General features: G+C 37.9%; 1 protein-coding gene across 2 annotated transcripts; it reads right to left on the bottom strand.

The window, feature by feature from the left end:
- wapla (WAPL cohesin release factor a) lies at positions 1–24358 on the bottom strand. Of its 2 annotated transcripts, none has more exons than XM_055172448.2 (20): positions 24069–24358; positions 23067–23482; positions 17528–18134; positions 14599–14891; positions 14385–14500; positions 12452–12547; positions 12197–12361; positions 11874–12010; positions 9852–9963; positions 8865–9092; positions 7479–7590; positions 7287–7384; positions 7119–7195; positions 4542–4705; positions 4341–4456; positions 4028–4258; positions 3704–3911; positions 936–1024; positions 447–542; positions 1–363 (listed from the first exon to the last, which is right to left on the bottom strand). In XM_055172448.2, exons 2-20 carry the CDS (start codon positions 23458–23460, stop codon positions 298–300), a joined length of 3405 nt encoding a protein of 1134 aa, XP_055028423.2. In that variant the 5' UTR covers positions 23461–23482; positions 24069–24358; the 3' UTR covers positions 1–297. The 2 variants fall into 2 exon arrangements, with proteins under 2 accessions (XP_055028423.2, XP_073725836.1); XM_073869735.1 differs by having other exon boundaries at positions 12452–12571; positions 24069–24355.
- Between the last annotated feature and the right edge of the window lie 515 nt (positions 24359–24873).

Here is a 24873-nt window from a genome sequence, read left to right on the forward strand (position 1 = left end):
TAAGTTACAGATAAGTTTAGTGTAAATCCTTATTATACCAAAAACAAACACAATTCATTCTTTTTGTCCAACATTCTTTTGTTCCAATACAAAGCCCGGTTTGCATTTAACACGAGGATCGGTTCTTTAAAACTAAAATATCATGAGAACACAAAATGAGTGAAAATGCAAGACTCGGGTGGCTTGACTGAAGCGACACTGAACCACCTTTACCACCAGAGCTGCTGTCTCCTGTCCTGAAGGGCCTAAGGCACGTTGCCAGGTCCAGATTTATCCCACGGAAGAGGGACACCTCTGCTAACAATGCTCCAAATAATCAATCACCCGTGAGATAGACTTCTGTCCTGTAGTTCCAACAGAACACTGAAAGAAAGGAAGGAAGAAATGCACGTATATATCTGGCTTACACATCCTCTCTCTTATTTGCTATCTATTGTTGCACTTACTGTCAAATTCATGAAATTAAGAAATTTCTTTAGCATTTCGGTCATGATAGAGAAATCTCCCTTAGGAAGGCTTTCCCGCACCGTTTTCACATTACTCTAATAAGAGAAGAGAGATCAGAAAAACAAACTTTGTTAAAGATTAGTAAGTTTATCATTTTTAAAAATATATTTTTTATGCCCCGTTCACACCACCAGCGACTAGCACTAGCAAAGCGACATTTGCAGTGATGCGACACAGTTTAACTTTATGCAAATGATGAGCGACTTTGAGGAGCGACAACCAATTAGAGCAAAGCAATTGAGTTCATCCATCTCTCATCAGTTATTGCAGTGGACGGGACTCATTTGTTTATGACAACCAGGTTTAGAAATGCCTCCTACTGACCACCTCATTGAAAGAGACGGGCGACACACAGTGAGAAAGTCGCTGGTGGCCTGAACCAAAGGTTTGATAGTACATTTGCCAAATACATAAATGTAAATGCCCACCGGACTCTCCTGACATAGACACCCAAGCAGAAGAGCTGTATATGACGCCACAATGCTGTCCTCCATGTGTTTCCCAGCATGCTGCAGAGCTGAGAAAGAAAGAAAGGTTTATACAGTATAAGCATATAAGATAATGCAGGGCAGAGAAATATAGAATTATATAACCAAGGTTCCCACACCTTAGTTAACTTTAAATTCAAGAACCTTTCAAGGACTTTCCAGGTCCAATACCCTCAAATTCAAGGACTCAATTTGGGGACACATTTCAAGCGAGAGCAAGGTTACATCGTGTTACCTTTTAAGATACATTGTTACAGTTCCCTTTAGAGGGAACTCACGCTGCGTCACTGCGGTGACACTTTGGGGATGCCTCCAGGGGTAAGTGTGTCAGAATGTATATATATATCAAATTCAACCAATGGTGAGGCTTAACAACAAAGACAGGGTGATGCGGGAGCCAGAAAGTATATCGCTATCTGAAATATTGCAAAAGACGGCGTTACAGGGATGCATGAAGTATGGCAAGGGAGACGCAGCGTCTCGTTCCCTTCTCAGAGAACAACAGTTACATACATAACCCGAGACATTTTTATGTGTCAAACACAACTATGCAAAAAAGCATTTTGGTATGAATCAAAATTCGCATACAGAAGATATAAGCATTTAAAGCGAACAGTTTAAAACGTGTGCTTAAAAGTCTAGAAATTTTAAAATATTATCCTACACTACAGGGAATAATATGGATTTTCCAGAAAACTTCTTGCATAAAAAAGATTCCAAGCACTTTCAATGACCTGTATCTATTAGGGGTGGCACGGTTCATGAAAAAAATCCGAACCGTTCGGTTCGCTTGTCTCGGTTCGGAGCGCGTGTGTGCCGTACGGTTCAACGGTTCATGGCATGCGCAATGTAACCTCATGCCCTGTATGTGACCCCAGATAGCGTGTTTCCCTTTCGCGAATAGCTCGAAAGAAGAGGTGACTGCTGTGGAGAGTGAGTCCTGCCGGTCATGTTACGTGTAGAAATGTTAAGAGGGAGAGAAATGGAAGTCTGCCCGGAGTTGGAGGATGCCCCAGCGTCGTATAAGTTTGGTGTGTGGAAACATTTTTTATTTCATGTTACCTATGATGATACAGATATATAGAACTGCAGGCTATGGGTTGAATGTGTTCAAAACAGCCACACGCGACGACAGCCTTCTCTCCGCCCATTTATCTAATCCTAGGTAATGAACACTGTTTTACGTCTTTTCGTATTCAGCGCTATTTTTAGCCTTTCATTGATAAAACGAAAGCGGCTGATTTCCGCGTAGTTTCATTTTGCTACCGCGTGAAAGTTGCGCGATCTTATTTCATAAAGTGCCCCTTAATGTAATCAGGACAGAAGTAGTCAAAAGTGGACAAAAGAGACGGATTTAAATATAACAGGTGTAAACGTTATGTTTCTCTCTCGTCCAAATATACTCTCTGCAGTAAAAAAGCAGCCTCTCAGTAATAAATCTTAGAGCTACACTGAAGTTGGGATTTTGATAAATGCAAGTTATCTTTGTGTGCTAAAAAGGCACATAAGTTCATGTAGATGGCAATACACATTCTCTTTTTTGCCAAATAAATGAAAAGCATGTTAAAATCATCAATGTCTTCCCTCTTGCTGTATCAAAATCTCACCTGGCTTTCCTCAGGGATGTTCCCAATAATGTGCTTAAAGTCAAATTCAGTTTGTGCATGATTACATGATATAACTTTTTTAATACTGTATCCTAAATTATGGATAATTAATACATTAATAAGATAATACATTTCTGCAGTGTTAAAAATTAAAAGAAAAAATAACAAGAACCGTACTGAACCGAGAACCGTGACCATAGAACCGTGATACGAACCGAACCGAGGGTTTTGTGAACCGTGCCACCCCTAGTATCTATGTATGTATATTTTCAAAAACTTCCCAGGGCCTTGAATTATTTCCCCCAGATTTACAAACTTTTAAGGATTTCAAGGACTCCTGGGAACGCTGTATAACGCAGTTTTGGGAAAACGTACTTTTGGACGTGCGGTACAAGTTGGATCCATGCATTGCTGTATATATATTGTCAGTCTTCATAAAAAAACAGCACCGTTTTTTATGTATGCTGACTTTGCTATTATTTTAATCACTGACTGTTTATCTACCTGAGAACATACCAAGTTAATATTACTGTGGGTTCACAGCAGACGCAAGTTCAACAATTTGCGCAAGTAGATTACATACAAAGTCAATACAAAGACGCAATCAGACGCGTCCTTGCGTGGGGCAATGCGAATGACGCAATATGGGTGGATATTGAATATTTTCAACTTGGGCGAAGACGCGTTTTAAGCGAATAGCGCATGTCTTCGCGGGAAACGTGCCACCCATATTGCATCATCCGCACTGCCCCACGCGATGACGCGTCCGACTGCGTCCTTGCATTGACTTTGAAAAATATTCAACGTGAGCGAAAAATTCGTATGACACGAAGTTAAATCCTGCGAGTAATCTACAGCGAGTAACGCAATGCTACGCGTTTGGTGTGGCTGTAGCATTAAGCATTTATGGTATCCTCCTCTTTTAGGTTTGTTTCAGCAAATCCAGTGGTTGCCACGGAAAAATTGTGTGATATGCGAGTAAAATATAAGTTACATGAGTAAACCATTCCCTCCCTAACCCAGATGTTATATGTATCAGCGAGCTCACATGATAGGATGATCCGACTATCAGCCGACACTAACGTGAACCGTTTTTGTTACCTTTGTTGAGATCGAGCTCTTCTTCCTCTTCCTCCTTCTTGTCATTCTTGTCATTCGTGTCATTGGTTTCTGATTCGACCCACTGGATCTCTCCTGAGGTTTCTTGCCATTCTCCGCTCTGGTCCGCCTGAGCTTTGGGCGCCTCGCTGATGAGATCATCAGTCTGCGCCTCAGCTAACACGGCAGCTTGCTCTCGTTCCAGAAAGAGCTGCAGACAAAGATACAGAAATACTTGCATTAAGTCATTTAAAAAACACATTGATATTCAAGTCAACACACTACAGACATTGATGTTGTGCAGAAATCTGATTGGCTGAAACACACCTGCACCAGAGCCACCAGGGCATTGAACATTGACTTCTGTGTTGTGGTTCCCTTCTCGCCCTCTTTTTGCTCTTCAGTCTTCGTCTCCTCCTCTCCTTTCATCTGCACATCATTCTCGGTCTTCACGGATACCTCCGTATCATTCAGGTAGCTCATATCCACCTCCATCTCCACCAGATAGTGTCGGTTTCTGGCGCTGTACTCCACCAGATTTATTAAAAGACCAAGACCCTGTGCACGGGAAGACTCGTCATCAACAAACGTAGATAAAGTCACATCACACATCCCGATGATTGTTTTCATGAGCTCTCACCAGCACGCGAATATCGAATCTCTGCTCCTGAGGCAAATAGCGAGGAACCTTGAGAACGGAGTCCAGAGCTGTCAGAATCAGACCATCTTGCTCACCTGTTTTGGTACTGCCCCATTCTAAAAAATATGTTTCAGTCAGGTTATGTTCAAAATATAATTTGTAATGGGATAATGTTCGGAAACGTGTCGATTTGCGGCTCACCGTTATCATGTGTGAGGTTGAGCAGAACCCCAATAACAGCTCTCATACAATCCTCCACAGCTTTACCCACGTTGCTATGACTGCTATGCGAGAGGGCGGAGTCAGATGATGAAGATACCTCTCGACTGTAACGCTGGATCATCTGTTCACAATGGTGCAGAGCCCTAAATATAGCACAACAGTACAATCCCAAAAGTTAACACCAAACACATAAGGTCACCTACCTAGAACACTGCAAAAAATAATTTTCAAAAAAAAAAAATATTAGTATTTTTGTCCTGCTCTCAGTAAAAATAGCCAAAAATTCTTAAATGAAGATGATTTTTCTGGATGAGCAAAACGACCCAAAAAAATAAGTCTAGTTTTCAGACCAAAAATATCACACTTAAGTGATCTTATGCATAAAACAAGCAAAAAAAATCTGCCAATGGGGTAAGCAATTTTTTCTTAAAGTTTTATTGAATTTAGTGTTTAAGAAAAATGTTCAAGATTTTTTGCTTACCCCATTGGCCGATTTTTTTGCTTGTTTTATGCACAAAAGCACTTAAATTTGATATCTTTGGTTTAAAAACCAGACCCATCTTCCTGGGTCGTTTTGCTCATCAAGAAAAAGCATCTTCATTTAAGAATTTTTAGATATTTTTGCTGAAAACAAGACAAAAATACTAAGATTTTTTTCTTGAAAATCATTTTTTGCAGTGTAGTATTTTTGTCTTAGGAAAATAAGTCTAGTTTTTAGACAAAAAATAAAAAAATTAAGCGAATTTGTGCTTAAAACAAGCAAAATAATAATAAAAAAATTCCCTTGAATTAAGTGTTTATGAAAAAAGTAAACTTATTTCAAGATTTTTTTTTGCTTGTTTTAAGCACTAATTTACTGAAAGTTTATTTTTTGTCTAAAAACTAGACTTATTTTTCTAGGTCATTTTGCTCATCAAGAAAAAGTATCTTAATTTACGAATTTTTAGATATTTTCACTGAAAACAAGACAAAAATACTAAGAAAGTAAGTCATTTTTGCAATGAAAGACACAAAGCTGCTTATGTTGAAAATCAACTAGTCTTTAGGTTTCCTGAGCTAGTCTAGATGGATTTTTGCGCATCATCTGGCTGTTTTTGAACTCATTACAACAGATGAGGGACACTTGCCTCAAATCGCCATGACTACAAAGCTATAAACTTCATTAAAGAAACAAAACGGGGCCCACCAGTAATCGTCTTGACATTTGCGGTTGTACATGATGAACTTGTTATGGTCTTGACATTTGCAGTTGAACGTGATGAACTTGTTACACAAGCAGTCCTTAACGGCTACAGTAGCAATGTTTTAATAGGGATGAATTTAGAAATTTGACGAAAAAGCAAGCATAACCCTTCCTGAGGGGTCATCTCCCAATTCCTCCCCTTTAAAGCAATGTCACTATAAATAAAATTAACGGTGCCAAATATTGCATTGAAATAATCTGTTAAAGGATTAGTCCATTTTCTTAAAAAAAAAATCCAGATAATTCACTCACCACCACGTCATCCCAAATGCCGATGTCTTTCTTTGTTCAGTCGAGGAGAAATTACATTTTTAGAGGAAAACATTCCAGAATTTTTCTCATTTTAATGGACCCCAACACTTAACAGTTTTTATGCAGTTTAAAATTGCAGTTTCAAAGGACTCTAAACGATCTCAAACGAGGCATAAGGGTCTTATCTAGCGAAACGATTGTCATTTTTTGCAAGAAAAAAATATGCACTTTTAAAACACAAACAACATTAAAACTATTAAGTGTTGGGTTACATTAAAGTCCATTAAAATGAAAAAAAAAAAAAAATCCTAGAAGGTTTTCCTCAAAAAACATAATTTCTTCTTGACTACACAAAGAAAGACATCAACATTTTGGATGACATGGTGGTGAGTAAATTATCTGGATTATTTTAAGAAAATGGACTAATCCTTTAAATTGTTTACATAGAAGATATTTGGCTTTATTAAGTTCAAAAAATGATCTAGAGATTCTATGTAGGGTTTACATGTCCATTTACAATCCTAAGATTTGTCTTTATAATGAGATGGTCTATTATTACCTTATTTGAAAGGGTCATTAATAATAATGTTGAGCTCTGCTCTGATTGGCTGTTTCACAGAGCAGCTCCTTCAGTAGCTCTGTGTGTGTGCAAACAAACCTTATATTTAAGCCTGTATCAGACGAAGATACAGATTTTGAGAAATAATCAATTGTTTGGAGATTGAAAATGGACATTTCTAAGTCGTAAGTTCGTGTCCATGGAGAGGAGAAACTGTCGAGAACGACCAAGAGTGTCAAAAAAGTTGGCCGCTTCTCAACTTTATGCAAATATTAATTGAAAAACGGCAGGCAATTGCTGTAAAAAGTAGGCAAGCCAAGATTTTGACATTTTTGTGGACCTGGTGGATTACTGAGCTGATATCACATCTCATTTACTTTAAATGTATGTTATATTTAGGGCTGTCTCGAACGTTTGTAAATGTTTAGACATTTTGAACTTTAGGTGGTTGATAGCTCAAAAGAAGTGTTTAGTAAAACATATCTGACAAACCACACATCACATTGCTGAGGACACTATGAGCTGGGAGTCTTTGTAAGCGATCAGATAAGCCTGGTTCTCTGGGTTGTGCACAGATACCTGGATTTCAAAGAGAAACGCACATTAAATACCACACAAAGAAAACATGCACGCACGAATGTGTAGCACACATTGGCTGATGTTCACTCACACTCTCCAAAACCCGCAAACAGCGTTCAGCTCCCCAGAGAGACGCCACCAAACTCTCTTTATCTTCTTCTTTACTCAAGTTCTCCACACACTCTTTTACTGAGGACGAGAGACAGATAAAGAAATCATGACGTTGTGTCTTATAGCAAATATGCTAATCAAATCCAAATATGCAAACGTTCCCGTGTAGTACCTTTATCAACGATGTGATCCAGTCCGCCCAGTAAACGCAGCTCTTCTTTAAACCAGTCTCCGGCTCGCTTCGACGTAAGAGACAGAAGCGTCTCCATAGCTAAATGACCCGTCTAGAAGAGAAAACAAAACAATAAATCAATCAAAGGATGTCATTTGCGTTATGGAGAATGATTTTACACTGCAAAAAATGACTAAGTATTTTTGTCTAGTTTTTAGTACAAATATCTAGAAATTCTTAAATCAAGATGCATTTTTGATAAGCAAAAAATTTAGCATATTTTTCTAGATTTTTTCTTGAATTTAGTGTTTATGAAAAATGTTTTTGCTTACCCCATTAGCAGATTTTTTGCTTGTTTTATGCACAAAAATCACTTAAATTTGATATTTTTGGTCTGGAAATAGACTTGTTTTCTTGTGTCGTTTTGCTCATCAAGAGAAAGCATCTTGATTTAGGAATTCTTAGATATTTTTACTGAAAACAAGACAAAAATACTAAGATTTTTTTTTGCAGTGTAAGAAAGTAAGTTTGGTTTATAGACAAAAATATATATACAATTTAAGTGAATTTGTGCCTAAAACAAGCAAAAATATCTGCCTTATGGGGTGAGAAAATTTTTAAGAAAATTTGTAAGAAAAAAGTAAACTAATTTCAAGATTTTTTTCTGACTCCATTGGCAGATTTATTTTTCTTGTTTTAAGCAAAAATTCATTTAAATGTTATATTTTTTGTCTAAAAACTAGATTTTTAGGTCATTTTGTTCGTCAAGAAAATGCATCTAATTTAAGAATTTTTAGATATTTTTACTGAAAACAAGACAAAAATACTTGGAAAGAAAGTACTTTTTTACACTGAAGACATCAATTTTTACATGCCACACTGCACAAAATGATTTTCAAGAAAAAAATTCTTAGTATTTTTGTCTTGTTTTGAGTAAAAAAGATGCTTTTTCTTGATGAGCAAACAACCCAAAAAATAGCTCCAGTTTTTAGACCAAAAATATCAAATTTAAGTGATTTTGTGCATAAAACAAGCAAAAAAATCTGCCAATGGGTAAGAAGAAAAACTTGAACATTTTTCTTAAACACTAAATTCAAGAAAAATTCAAGAAAAATACTTAAAGTTTATATTTTTTGTCTAAAAACTAGACTTATTTTCCTACGACATTTTGCGCATCAAGAAAATACTTCTAAAATAAGAATTTTTAGATATTATTACTGAAAACAAGATAAAAATACGAAGTACAAAAGACAGTTTTGGTACGTATAAGTACATATTTTTGGCGAAAATGACGATTGTTTCAGTAGATAAGACCCTTATGCCTTACATTTCATTGATTTTAAAAAAAAATTGTGGTTTCGGTTCTAAAACATGCGAGCCACTCACGGTGATGTTCTCCAGGTCCAGATGTTTGTTGTGCACCGTTTCACAGAGTTTACGAATCTTCTCTTTAACTTTGCTCATCTCTTTAGCTGTCAGCTGGTCTGCAACAGAGTCATCCTGCTCAAGTTCCAGCAGCCTGATCATCAGCTCCAGACAAGACCGGTCCAGATCCATGTTCAGCCGGTCTCGACTCAATATGTACATCAGAGACGCTGTGCACAGAGCCAGGTTCTACAGGAGCAAGAAAAACAAAGTTTTAACAGATATTGCCATAATAAAACAGCCATGACCATTGCACCCAATAATTTTGTGTGTGATACAGTTTACAGTCAGTCAGGGACTATTTTTCCAGCTAAATAAAGGCTTTGAGATTTTACATCATAAAAGGTGCATTGATGCATATTTTTGCCTTAATATTTTTATTGTGTGGTAAGGCATTGCAAAGGACAAAAATCTGTGTAGTGTTCACTACAAGTTCACCGTCCTCTTCAAAGCTTACAGACATAAAGCAAAAATACACCAATTTTGATATTCCTACATCCTTTATACCAAACTCGAATAAATGTAAAAACACCCGTAACTACAGCAAAGTCACTATAACAAGTATCCTCTGGTGGCTTAGGGTCTAATTCAAAACATCTGCCTCGACTCATTAACTGGATCTAGTTGATTTTTCACAGTGCATCCTTTAATACGCAAATAAATACAAGTCAAGCAAAATGAGTCTAGGCAAACATTTTCACGCGCCATCTGTGTAAACCGAACGAGTAACAAACTGGCGTCTGTTTGCCTTTCCACCCCGTCTGCCATTACATCCAATTAATCTTCAAAAATGATGTAATAAAGTATTATCATTACCAACACAGTTACAACATTGTGCTCACTTTGAATTCTGCCTAGTTATATAGCTGTTTGATTTGCTAGTAGATTAAGGTTAGTTGGTCTTGTAGTAATTGAATTGTCAGCCGTTCATCTCAGAAAAGAACTCACCGGGTGCTGTTGGGAATCACTGAGCATTTTAAAGACCTGGGCCACCTTCCCTCTGGCCCTCAAGTGCATGCGAAAACTCGGCACGGCACAGCGTGCGGCCAAACTGATTATACTGAAAAATAAAGACATGCACAAATACACCTGTCAGTCGCTGATCTGTTGCGGTTCGACCAGTTAAAGCAGATGTCCAACTAGCAGAAGCACTTGAAATGGTTGATGCCACACCTATTGATTGTTTTTGATGATATATCACTCTTCAGTCACCAGTCTGTCAAACTCGACGGTTATAAATGGATGTGACAAATAAAACAATTTCTCTGTCAGGCTCACGTCATGGATCGCAATGCCCCATATTAGTAGAACATTAACGATTGACAGAGATGTCACAAAAAATGTGTCATTTCTGTGACATTCCTAACCTGCCCTCACAAAAAAAAAAACGTAACTACCGCATTGTCCCGAATACAAGACGACCCTGATTATAAAACTACCCCACTTTAAGACTACCTTTTGGAAAAATGTTTTTTGACGACCAACTCGTTTTAAAGGAAAAGCTTTAATTTGAAAATACTTTTCATAAGTCAAAGACGACCAGTTTGGTTCCCCGCATTCTTAATATGGCATACGGTAACAATTAGCCTAGGCCGTCCATCTCATTGGGAAAAAATACGTAGCCATTTAAATGTTTAACTAACAGTAAAAGTAAACAACTGTAGTTAATCAGGTTGGTTCAGTACAGGTGAACTTGGTTATGTATATTTGTCGCCACCTACCGCATTTTTGCGGTTGTACAGAATGATTGGCACGTAATCATCTCTAGAGCTCAAATATAAGGTGACATTGTTTATTAAGAAGCATTTCCGTGAAAAAATATTGGGTCTCATTCACCAAGCATGCGCACACACAAATATGTGCGTTAGATGTGCGTACGGATGCTTTCACTAACAAATCGTGATTCAACAAAAACAAATAAATACTTTCGTATCAAAATGTCTTCTAAAAAATCTACAACCACTACAATCAAATACTACGCTGTAATTATAATGTTTATAATCATGTTGAAATATAAATGTATATTTTCTGTATAATAAATTATTATACATGATTTATTTTATTATTACATACATTATATTATACATTGTTATAGCCTACTTTATTTTTCAAAACATATAAAGATGCGCGTAATGACAAATCTCCACGATTTCCTTCCTCACTTGATAAATCTCTATGTGAAAACGTCTATTTAATGCCTAATGTAAACGTCATGTAAATGTAATGAGAACTCCAAATGTCAATGACTTAATCTCCTGTCTGTTTTATTTTGGATACAGATGAGCGTCTCTGTCATATTAATTTCATGTCATATTTGTTAACGCATCCAATATTTATTTAATGTTACTCCGGTCAGTGGACAGCACTGGCTTCCTCCAGCGACAGCAAAACCTTCCAAATAACTTTACCGATAATAAATATGATCATGTATTTCTTTTCGATCTCTTTTGCTTCTATGACAAACTGCGCTATAATTTTCTGTGGATTAGCGCTGCGCAAAACCCTTATATGGAGCTGGTTTGGGCGTGTTTTATGCAAATTACCAACCTTGTGCACACGGCCGCTCATGTAGAACAATCCAAATTCACTAACGTAAGAACAACTATAAGAACAAATTCATGTGCGTACGCAGGTGTTGTGAATTAGGCAGGAAGTTTTCGTGAGAAGTATACGTATAAATACGACAAAACATAAGCAATTATTAGTAAATGAGACCCATTGTCTTATATTTGGGAAAATACGGTATTTCACAAATTGTTGACGAATTTGAACAAATTATACAAAAATGAATAATTATTCGAAAAGCAAAAATGAAGTCCCACCCCTGAAGTGAAATGTACAAACAAGATGAATTAACACAAATTAGCCACCTCACAAAATAGTTACAGACTGCCATTTAATTGTGTTGTCATTTCTGTTATTTTTATGGATCTGCGTGGGATGGGATGCAGGGGATTGTGTGTATATTACCTAAGGCAGCGTGTGTTGAGTGGTTGTGTGCTCTTCAATCCCGTCTCCAGATACTCAAAGTCATCTGTGAACTCCTGATTCTCCCCAAACTCCACCACATCATTAAAGTGCTTCACATGCTGGACCACCGTGTATAGCTGCAGGAGCAATAAAACAATTGAGAACGCCCATCGCTCAACTACTAATTTCTTGTATAAATGGTAAATTTGGTTATTAAAGGCACAATATGTAAGATTTTGTGACCATTTAAATGCTATGGTGAATAAAGCATTAATAACTTTCCGAAACAAAATGAGTAGTATTTCCCAGCATGCACTGCTTACCTCTTTGTGCTCCTTTCTGCATTTAAGTGCAGTGACAATGTCATGGTATGGCTCAGTGGGCATAGTCACCGACTTAATGACTTTAGGAGGAGGGGGCGGGGCTTTAAACACTCCGTCGTCCTTATGGGAATTCGTATCCTTGTTGCCGCTTGACACACTGGGCTTCTGTGGGAAAGAAAAAACACTACTGGGTTCACAGGTAGAGGAAATTACATGGCATAAAGATTACTAACAGGTTCGGTGTTGTTTACGTACAGGTGCTGGCATGGTGTGAGAGGAAACGGGAGCCGGCACTTCCTCCGCTTCGGGTTGATTCCAGTGACGGGCGTTATATACGGCTTTAGCAGGAGACTGCGTTAAACGCAAACACAAGCTCTATTAAAAAAAAAAAAGTTCACCAGGGAGCATTAAAAACAAACACTAGAAAAGGCAAATAACAACTGTAATCTGTATAAATGTGATGTGATGAATGGACAAAAGCTGCGTTTCAATTAAAGATTTGCGCAAAACTTTAGCGTTTTTTCTAAATGTTGACCAAAAAATAATGGGGTTTCCTTTAACTGATGTTACGTGACTAAAATGTAATTTTGTTGTCTCACAACAAGTCGCAGCGGTTGTGTTTGACTTCATACGATATAATCATGATATCAAAATACAGCAAGTACGGCTTGAAAGTAGGGATGCATAATGATTAATCGCAATTAATCGATAACAGAACCAAAGTTTTTGTTTACATCATATATGTGTGTGAACTGTGTATAGATAAATGCACACACATGCATGTATATATTTAAGAAATCTGTATATACATTTATATATTTATGTATAATTTATATTATATATAAATACCTAATATATAAATCTATATTTTTCTTAAAATTATACATGCATGTGTGCATATTTATGTATACATAATTATTATACACAGTTAATACACATATGATGTAAACAAAAACTTTTATTCTGCTATAGATTAATCGCGAATAACCGTTATGCATCACTACTTGAAAGCATAAAGCGCAGTCGACTCCCAAATCGCTCTCGCTGTATTTTGATGTCATGCGCTTGATGGTTCTTGTGACGCCACATCATGTCGAACACACATCTTGCGCCGCAAGAATCGACAGCCAGATGACATCAAAGCACCGCGAGAGAACTTTGACGTCATCCGGCTGTCGATTATTGCGGCGCCGCATGAAGTCGAACAAGCCTAATGTCATTTTAAAGAATTATCATGTGACTTTTACGCATGTCAGGTGACCCGTTTATGTGAACATATATAGCAGTTTTGCAATATATCCCTTTTTCGAATTGCCTGAAAAACCACCTCACCCAAGCGTAAAAACTTTTTTCTGATATATGAGAGTTTATGCGAATTGCCGTGTTTTCATTGACCGCATTATCAATTTTTCATTTCAATCTGTTTTTATATTCCTAATTTGAAGGGTAATTTTAATATCATGCGCATGTCGGTCTGTGTGGCGTCATACTAAGTTAATTTCGTTAAAATGACTTATCGCAAGACCACGAAATTATGTTTTAGTCGCATAACATCAGTTACAGTGCGTTTACACCAGCAGCGGTAGAGGCAAAAATGCGCTATTCGCACGTAATTGGACGCTTAAACATTTGAGTTAACTCGCTTCATTCTCGCGTGAAATTCTAAACATTCGAGAAATTCACGCGGAAATTTGCGTCATGGGAGGGGCTTCTGTGACTCCGCTAAGACTCCGCTCAGACTCCGCTCGCTTCCTTTAATCACGTCACTACTACAGCAAGTTCCTGATTGGTTAACGCGTGGATGCCTAATCGCGTCTTTGCATTGACTTAACATGTAAATCATCCGCGCTTGCCACCTCCACCGCAGCTGGTGTAAACACAGCATTAATGGAAAGGGCGTCATTTCGCAATTTTTTTTTAAATAACGGTAAAAGTTTGCGAAAATCTTTAACCCCTGAGCACGTCTGTAAAATGCTAAAAAATGCCTAGAAAGGACACTAATTGTACCTGCTGTGTTGACTGTATCTTAAAACAATTTACATCATTTGAATCACTTTTCGAAATCACGAACTTTAAGGGGTTAATGGAAACGCAGCTAGTGTCAAAGACCACACTAGAAACAAAGAGTCCAATTAATGTTTACTGATAACTTAATTCAAAAGCCTTGTGAAGCTTTTTCTGGCCTTACTTTTTTTGGCTTGCTGAAGATCTTGCGTCCAATCTCTTTTGATTTGTCGCTCTGCTTTCCCTGCTGTTCCTTCTGTGAGCCCGAGGAGCCCGTCTCATCCAACGACTCTTGAGAGTCTGACAACAGAACAAATAATTTTTGTGTCACACAGGATGAAAATAAAAGGTTCAATGAAAAACCATAGTGAATCAGTTCAGGTGTGTATGAAAGGAACCTGTGTTTGCGCTGCTTTGGCTCTGTTGACTCTCCTGTGAGTGGTTGCTCTGCGGGCTGTCAGCGCTGGTCGACAGGGCCATAGCTTTCTTTTCCTTCTTCTCTTTAGCTTCTGAATCGTCCTCTTCCTCACTGTCGCTCTCGCTCAGATCGTCAAAACCAAAGTATTTGATCTTGTAGCTGGTGCTGCCGGACACAGTGGCCTCTCCGTCTGCATCCTGAACGTCATTCTCCTCAAAGCCGAAAAACTCCAGTTTCGTCTCTTTTTTGCTTTTATTCTGTGTGGGCCTGAACCTGACGAGACAGTCAGAAGAATATATCGCAATACATTGCAATACATTATCCTGTCTAAGTTTGAACTGCTTAAAGGAATATTCAATTTTCTTAAAAGAAAAATCCAGATTATTTACTCACCACCATGTCATCCAAAATGTTGATGTCTTTCTTTGTTCAGTCGAGAAGAAATTATGTTTTTTGAGGAAAACATTGCAGGATTTTTCTCATTTTAATGGACTTTAATAGAGCCCAACATTTAATACTTAACACTTAACAGTTTTTTTTAACGGAGTTTTAAATGACTATAAACTATCCCAAACGAGGCATAAGGGTCTTATCTAGCGAAACGATTGTCATTTTTGACAAGAAAAATATGCTCTTTTAAGCCACAACTTTTCGTCTAGGTCCGGTCCAGCGTGACCTAAAGTAAATGCGTAGTGACGTAGGGAGGTCACGTGTTACATATATAAAACGCAAATTTGCTGACCATTTTAAACAATAAACTGACACAAAGACATTAATTAGTATCAGTTGACATACAACAACGTCGGAACGGTCCTCTTTCAACACACTTGTAAACACTGGGGCGGAGTTTCGCATTCATCCTCTGTGACCTCTTGACGTCATGACGTATTGCGTGGGGTCACACTGACGCATCACGACTGGATCTAGACGAGAAGTTGTGGTTTAAAAGTGGATTTTTTAATTTTTCTTGTCAAAATGACAATCGTTTTGCTAGATAAGACCCTTATGCCTCGTTTGGGATCATTTATAGTCATTTGAAACTCTGTTGAAAAAAACTGTTAAGTGTTGAGTTAAGTGTTAATTGTTGGTGTCTATTAAAGTCCATTAAAATGAGAAAAATCCTGCAATGTCCTCAAAAAACATAATTTTTTCTCGACTGAACAAAGAAAGACATCAACATTTTGGATGACATGGTGGTGAGTAAATTATCTGGATTTTTCTTTTAAGAAAATGGAATATTCCTTTAACAATTGCACAAAAAAAAACATTGATTTAAAAAAAACCAGACCACTGTATAGGATAAATCAGATGTTTTGTCACAATAAAATCTTTAACTCATTCCCCCGCCAGCCATTTTTTGAAAAGTTGCCTGCCAGCATTTTTTCGTGATTTTCACAAGTTTCACAAAATGCCTTCCAGGAAAATTTTCTTCTAAAAATATATAAAAATACAAATATATTAAATGAAAAAACAGACCATGTGCTTTCAAACAAACAAATAAAATGGGAAAAAAACTTGTCATCCTATCCATATTTTTTTCTCTGCTTACAAACTCTTAAATATGGGTATTTTTCTTTAAAAATATTTTTTAGCAAAAAGTTTAGCATTTTTGTGAAGGAATTTTGTTAGATATCAGATTCAGAACGATTATCAAAACATACATAGAGTTTAAAATTAGTAAATAACGTTTTGGCTTCAGTTTTTTTTTTATAAATTGTCGCGGTATTGCAGATTAACAAAGATTCTTTTTTTATGCAAATGTTTTCTCTTAATTGACGAGATAACTCGTCAATGGCGGGGAAAGAGTTAATATTGATTCTCCTAGCCTTGAAAAAATATCTGCTGATACCTAAAAAAAACTGCAACACATACCAGAGCAAATGGTTTGTTTTTGGATGATAGTAATGCTTTGATGTTACAACGTAATGCATAGACACACATTGTGTGAAGAAAGCCAAAAAAAGATGCATTTTAAAAAATATGGATATAGATTTTATGCATTGCATCAATAAATCATTGTTAGTAGGACTGGGCAAAAAAAATAGATTTTTCGATTAATTGTTTTTTACAACATGGTCGATTCAGAATCGATTCTCAAAGAGAAATTTTTCCCCCCGTATTTTTTCGGCAAATATTGAACGTAAGATTAACATTAATCAAATTACTAGTTTTCTTCACTAGATGTCACCCTCTTTTTTGCCTTGCGCGATGTTACCAAAGAGCGAGAGGTGAGCCTGTCATTCTTTCATTTAGTCCTTAAAATGGCGGTTTAGGATGCTTCATTGAAGTTGATGCCACCTTCACATAAAAAGTAAGAGGTATGGAGGCATTTTAGATTTTGCTAGCAAGACGACGACGATAGTGTTGTGACTTTTTTATTTTTTATTTTATTAAAAACTGCTGTTCACTGTTCTTTTTTATTAATATAGTATTTGTATTAAATCTATATTCATTGAGTTGAATTGAGAATAAAAACCGACCCGAGATCCGGAATCGGAAATCGAATCGATAGCTTGTGAATCAAAATTGAATCGATCTGGAACATCTGAATCGATACCCAGCCCTAATTGTTAGTCATCTGATCAATGTATTGTGTTTTACAACAAATCTGTGCTTACCTGTAGTCAATATATAAAAAAATATTTGACCACAGAATACTGCAATAAAAAAAGACTGTAAACTATAAACACTGTACAGAATAAAAAAAATGAAACCTGGAACAGAAACAGCACACACTTTGTAGACTGGAATAAATAAGCACTAATATGAAATGATTTTATATCAACAATAATAAACAGTATATATAAGTCAGCACCAATATTCTGTGTATATTTATATACAGCAAGCACTAAAATGCCATGAAATGATGTTGGCATGCAAGCATATATGCACTATTATGTAGTATGTACCTGGTAGGCTTGGCAGGCTGTGTGTCCGTTTTCTTCCTAAAAGTTCCTGCCTCTCCGATATCAGCTTGCACCGGGGTGACTAATTCATCCACACTTCGTTCGATCGAGTCCTGGATGGTGACGTTACACACCGACACACAGGACGGATGAAGAATCGTGTAGTCCCTCACTCGGCCTCGACCGGCAGGTTTGACCTCCGTAGTCCCAGAAACTCCCGCACTGACACTGTTCGCGAGGGCAGGCGCCGGCGAAGAACTCACAACAGAGGTCACCGCACCACCGCTATCAGACCCTTTATTCCGGTTGGGTCGTTTGTAAACTCTATCGCTGGACGGTTTAAGAAGCGGAAGCTGTTCAAAGTCGACGGGTTCTGCCGGAGGTTCCGGCTCAGTGGGGCATGGCTCCGAGCTCTTGAGTCCATCTTGAGAACTTCCCTCTCCGGCACCCGGTGATGAGTCCTCCTCAGGAGAGTCCCAGTCATCCGAGAAGTTCCTACTGTGGGTTTTTAAGCTAGAAGTCTGGGAGAGTGGTTTGCTTACAGGAATGCTGGATTTACTCCAAGCTCCTCCGGATCCGGCAGCGTGCGATGATGCCGCAATCGTTTTAGCTGCATTGAGTGGAAAGAACAAAATGTATAACAAAGTTTAGAAAAAATTTAGATAAATGATGGTAAGCAAAGAGTTGATGATACCCAACGTATTTGTTTTTCCTACTATGGAAGTCAATGAATACCGCTTACCATCATTTATCAAAATACAGGTTGAGTAAATGACGACATAATTTTTATTTCTGGGTGAACTATCCCTTTAAACCCCACAATGAATGTTTCATTAATACAATTAGATCTTGAATGATCCTTCGAGGGTTATCACAGCCTAAATTCGTGTTTCTCTGATTGTCATAATTAGCCTTGCTAAAGAGTCGAGGGAAAGTGCGGGTCTGCGGAGGGCTGAAAATATCCTGCTGAAAAGTCCCAGAGCCCACGCCAGTGTGCTTACACGAGCACCTCATCTACAGACAGAAGACTTCAGCAAAGATTCTGCTATTCTCAGCACTGTGTGAAACAACCATCAGAGGCTCTCAATCCTGCTGCGGGACAACATGCGGACAAATGTGACTAAATGCGAGGTCATAATGACTCGATGGCCCTTTCACACAGTATTTTGGGTAAATTACCATGAATGACTTTACCAGTAAATGTGCCATTCACACACACAACGGCATTCCGTCTATTTACCAGTAAGATATCATTCACACATCAGTACTAAAATAGAGAATTTGAAGCTGACGTCATGCAAACTGCATGCTGGGACGGTGCGGCCATGTGTGAATGACCGTGCTAGCTGCTTTTGGTTGCCACCTGTTCAATACCAGAAAACTCTGTCAGAGAGCGGAAGTTTAGTCTAAACCACCACGTGGGGAGTTTGATGTGGTGCTGTAAACATTTAACAATGCTGTGTTATGACTTTATATCCACGGTCCGAATTTTTGTTGTTTCTACTTCTGTGGCATACACAGAGTATGCAAAGTTGCTCTTGACCAAACAACGTTGTATTAGATGACTACAAACTGAACTGTAGGGAAAAAGTCGCTTACCTGCATCAAAACATTAGGCATTTACACCGGCGTATGTTTTCAATTGTTTCCAATGGGTTAAAAATTTTCATCTTTGGGTGAAACACTTAGCTCGTCAATGTCACTAGGGCAGTCACAATGATTAAATAATCACCACAATGATTAAATAATCGTCTCATCGCAATGATTGCACATCTCTCTAAAAAACACAAGGGGGAGCTGTAGCGCCTGTATAAACGAGACAGCCTCAGATGGCGTTCCTTTACTGACAGTGTAATGCGATGCATTGCAATGCCATTTAATACATTGGAAAAAACAGCATTTCAAGAAATGCTGCACACCTTTAATAAGCAATATGAACTATTATTAGGGGTGGGCGATATGACCAAAATCTTCTATCACGATAGGATTAATTTTATATCATGATAACGATATGTATCACGGTAGAGTTTTTTAGAAAGAAGATAAAAACAAACAAAACTCAAGCTTTCTGAAGATAAACAGTCAATGATATAAGAATGATGTATGTATAGGCCTATATATATTTTTATTTAAGGTAGAAAAGTGATTTAATCAGGAGCAGTGAGAGATTTCAGACAGGAGCAAAATTAGGTAACTTCCCCTTTAAGACCAAAGTCCGGATCCAATACACTGTTGCACATGGCTTTCTCTTTTAGCTGTTTACTTTCTCTTAAGACCTAACTGATCGTGTTTATTAGGAATTTTGACACGTATGTTTATTTAAGGCTAATAAAGCGGGAAAAACGCTCACGAGCTTAATGAGCAGCGGTCGCGCGACTTGCGCGCTCCTCACAGACAGAAAGAGCAGCGGTTGCGCAACTTGTCTGCTCCTGACACACAGAAAGAAATGCACGCATACAGATCTGTTGTCTGTTTTTCAATGGCTTAAAATAACTTGTTTTAAAACTGTAGTGCTTAAATACGTATACAAACGTTACGTTTTCGCGACCACATTCACAGGAGGGTGACGTGGGCACGTAACCTCGATAGAAACGATAGTCCAAAATCTCTACCGGTTGACAAATTTCTACCGGTTAATTATGTCTACCGGTTTATCGCCCACCCCTAACTATTATCATTAAATAATTACTTTTAAATACGTGTTATGTGTATTAATATTCACTGCTAGGTAATCCTTCCAAAATATTTAATTTAAATAATTACAACCATGTGTGAAAATTATTTTATGAACAAACAAAATGTATGAGAATTAAACGTCATAGCAATAAAACAGACAATTAATCGTCATAACCGCCAAAGCCCTAAAACAGGCAATTAATCATCATAATCGGCACAATTTATTAGACAATTAACTGTCAGCCAAATTTCATAATCGTGGCAGCCCTAAATGTCACTTCTTACTTGGCTGTCCAATCGCAGTCTATAACGGGCGGAACAAATATCACAAAAAAAATCAACGACTGATAAACAAAATCAGAATATCATAGCAACCAAAGCGCTCAGCAGACTTCCGCCTGGCGTTTCTAGCCATGTTTAAACGCTTTTGTGAACAATGTCTTAACATAAGGTTTCACCGAGTTGTAATTGACAAAATGTTTAAATATTATGAGCAATAAGTGTTTTTTGTTTAACCAATTTTTTTTTTATCACTTATTTACTGCAATTACATTGGTGTTATAACTGATTCATATCGCGTCCACAACACTGTTGCTGGTATCGGCACTAGCTTTAAAAAAAAACATTGGTCGACCACTACCTGACTAGATGCCTGAAGTGATGCAGTGGCTGGAAGGTGTCTTGTACCTTGCCAAATGACCAAGGCTGCATTCTCCGAAACTACCTTAATGCTACATCGTTCTTAAGTTGTACCTTATCGCTAGTACGTGTTTCCCGAAACGTTCTTAGTTATGTATACCTTGTGTAAGTCATACGTACGTAAGGTTGGTCTGGAGCACTCTTAGCTTTACCTTATCCCTCATGACTCCACTAGGGGCCATCACTGTGATAAAAGCTTACATTGCAGTCTATATAACTAAATATTTGTAAAAAAAAAGTTGCAATACACTCCGTGTTTAATTAGGCAAATATTTTAATATTTAAAGAATAAAACATTCACATAATTAGACATCATTGCATTGATGGTTGTTAGATTTTTAATTATGTTTTCCAAAGGGACATAAGCTGCGAACTATTAAATGGTACAGGATTAAGAAACTATTTAAAAAATATATTTTGGGTGATGGAGTTGGTGAAACTATGGCAGCTATACAGCGAATCCTACCATTTCATTTGTGCATTTCATATCCGTTAAATCTTAGTCTACCGGCTAGTATTTTAGCTGCATAAATAAATCGGGTAAAAAAAAAACTAATTATGATTATTAATGTTAATTCGACTTTGCATCGAAGTTTTTTTATGTTTTATAACTTTGAGGCAACTGCATGCCATATTCTTTATAAACATTCAAAAATTAACTGCTACACTTGATAACGGCTTGTATATTCTCCTAAGGTCAACAAAATTTTCACATTAAAACTAATCAAGCTAAAATCTAAAGCAATCATACTATATATTTATAAAGGCTATTATATAATATATATTTTTATATGTTATATTTGAAGTAGACAGACAGGCTCCAGAAATGCGTCCATTAAGCTTATCCGCATTGTAACCACGCTGTTTGCGCATCCACTGTCCAAGCACAATAAACACGTGAACTAATAAACAACAACAGTTTGTTTTTATATATTTTAAGTGTAATGCACAGCCAAGTACTTGTACGACCCACTTTATTCCCCTGTGCAACGCACTTATTGGGAACCCCTAATATAAATTATCCTTTCAAGTGAAGGCATGGCAGATGCAATGGAGCGGTTTATGCATGATACGTTTGGAAATAAAGTTGCGGGTTTTGAACGGGTTTAATATAAAATATAGAAGGTTGATAGTTGTTTGCAATTTGAAATATTTTTACCAGATATTCCTAATAAATTTAACTTGAAGTATATCTAAAATGTTTCTTTAATATACCTGTAGTTAAGGCAGGGGTGGGCATCGAGGGCCACAGTCCTGCAGAGTTTAGCTTCAACCTTAATCGAACACACCTGAATGTCATTTCCAAACAGTCCTGAAGACTTCAATTAGATTTTTCAGCTGTGTTTGATTAGGGTTGGAGCTAAACTCTGCAGGGACACTGGCCCTCAGGACCAGGAGTTGCCCACCCCTGAGTTAAGGTGTACCTTTTGAGTCTTTGTAGTGCGCTAAGAGACACTGTTTTTGGAGAACGCAGCCCAAATCAGCAACCTAAAGCACTATAACATTGTAATATAACTTAAGCACATACTTTAACAGCTTATCATGACCCTACATCAGTTAAAAGTAACTATGAATCCATAACATATATCCTACAACAGTTCCAACAGCCAGTCCCTCCAGAAAAACGTGATTATGCGATCGCATGATTCAACGTATAATCAGCCGAAGTCGCATATTTATGCAGGGGCCGCATTTTTTCAAATACGCCGCACTTTCGCAGTATAAATTGCAGATTTCTGTGCGCAAAATATGCGGGCTTGCATGATTTCATAATCCCTGCATTTTCGTAGCAAAAATCACATATATCTTAGCAGAGAGTTAAAAATGTTGCATTTACTTTACACAAGCGCAGCCATGTCCCCTGTTGCCATGGGAACGTTATAAAGTGACGTGATTGTGTGACGTGAACATCATTGAAAACTGCAAAAGCTAAAAACAGTTTTTGCAAGTTCATGGAAGTTCACGCAATTTTTGCAAGTTCAGGCAATGTCATCACATAAAATTGCATAAATATCCTGCATATGACATCGCATTTTTTGCTGCAAGTTCAATAATTTTTGCCCGCAACAATCACAAATAAACTCTGCGTTTTTCTGGAAGGACTGTACAGCATTACAGATACAATAACTATATAGACATGCTGCTGGTCTTTGCTCTGCTTTCCTACCTGGGCTGTTTGGAGCAACCACACCTCTGTTGACGTTCGAAGTGCTTTCTCTGACCACTGTTGTCTGGGGTTTGGACTGCTCGTTCTCGGACCCCGCCGCATCTGAGCTCGTCTCAGACTGGGGTGTACCGCTGGACTTGATGGTTTTGGACTCGTCATCGCTGTCGAAGCCGAACGGGTCCTCTGAGCTGTCGTCATCATCAAATCGGGACCGTTTGGTCAGCTCTGGGACCTCTGGCTTGAACGAGGGCCGTTTGACCCCCAATTGGGCTTTATAGGTGGTCTCTCCCCATTTGGTGCTAAGCGTTGCCTTCTTATTGGAAAACACCTCGTCAAACTTCGAGCTGGCCTCTCCTCCCTTCCGAGTGTAGGTTTTACTGAATCTGGATGTCATGGTGACACTTCTTACATATTCTCTAGGAAAACAAAAGAGATTATGGTGAAAAAAACACATTCTACCCACACAGCAGATATTTGTGGTTATAACATTGTGTTTATAAACGCAACAGTAGAACTGAAATAGATCAATGATAAAGATGTTTATTATTTCATATTAGTAAGTCTAAAAATGATCAAACTAAGTGAAGGACACATTTCTGTAATACAACTTCCGGTTTTGAACACGTGACCCGATTGGACCCCATTCATCAATGAATAACATTACAAACTAGAAACATTTGTTCACTCAACAGACATCTGTGCATCTAATAAAGTCCTCCATCTGTTTTCATAAACGTGACTTTAAGGCAACAAACCTTAAAGTAAATTAGACACTAAACACTACTGTCTCTTTAATAAAGCTGCTTTAAGTACAACGCAGAGTCATAACAGAAGAGGCTCCGCGAGCCCGGCAGCTTCTGCACTTTTTCTATCGTTATTTTCAAAAGTTTAATGAATGTAACGGTTAAATGAGAAACTAACCACCGGTTACAAGTAGGAAATGGTGATCCGGTGTTTAAAGAGTGCGACTGGATCGTGTGTGAAAGGGGCTGGAACACTCACCGATTCGCCGTCTTTCCTCTGGGCCTCTGCGCTCCGAACAGCCGGTAAAAACAAACCCAGCCGATCTGCTCAATGAGCAAATTCGCTAAGCACGGCTACGGCACGGCGCGACCGACAGGCGCACAAATTAGGCACGATCGTAAACGACTGCAGTTGTTTATTTGTGGGGATCTGGATCGGTCGGGCTGCGATGCGCCATTAGAGTCGCCCCTCCTTCACCGGACTAAAAGTCTAGCGTCACAGCAGAACGCGAGTCAACCAATCAGAGGTGCACGCACTAACGGAACATGCAGGAAACATATTTCGGATAGGAGGAAATGAGAAAGAAGGCGCGTTCTAATTGGACGACGATATAGACGAGTGGGCGGGGCTCGTTCGTTTGTGACTTCTGATAGGTTGACCGTTGCGAATTCAACTAGTATTTTGTCCATGATTTCAGCGGCATACTTTAATCAATGTATAAATACAATAAAAACACGCATAGTATAATGTTGTTGTCGTATTTTATAAACTGTTAATCATTTCTGCTTAATGTTATAGAATTGTTTTCAGGTCCACATATGTCTGAAAACTGTGGAAAACTATTTAACACTTGACTGAAGTAATTTCTGCACTACTGTCAGAGGTGTCAATGGACATTTACAAATTCATACGTATTTTAAATGCATGCATGTTTCATCACATTCTGCCATCTGTTTATCGTGATACCTGCTGCTGAGTTAATATTTCATTATTTTCTCTCATTTTACTGTGACACCTACTATTCAGGTGTCAAATAATCACAACCAAGCAACCATAAACATAC

The sequence above is a fragment of the Misgurnus anguillicaudatus genome, chromosome 7 (assembly GCF_027580225.2).
Source record: "Misgurnus anguillicaudatus chromosome 7, ASM2758022v2, whole genome shotgun sequence".
NCBI classification, from domain to species: Eukaryota; Metazoa; Chordata; class Actinopteri; order Cypriniformes; family Cobitidae; genus Misgurnus; species Misgurnus anguillicaudatus.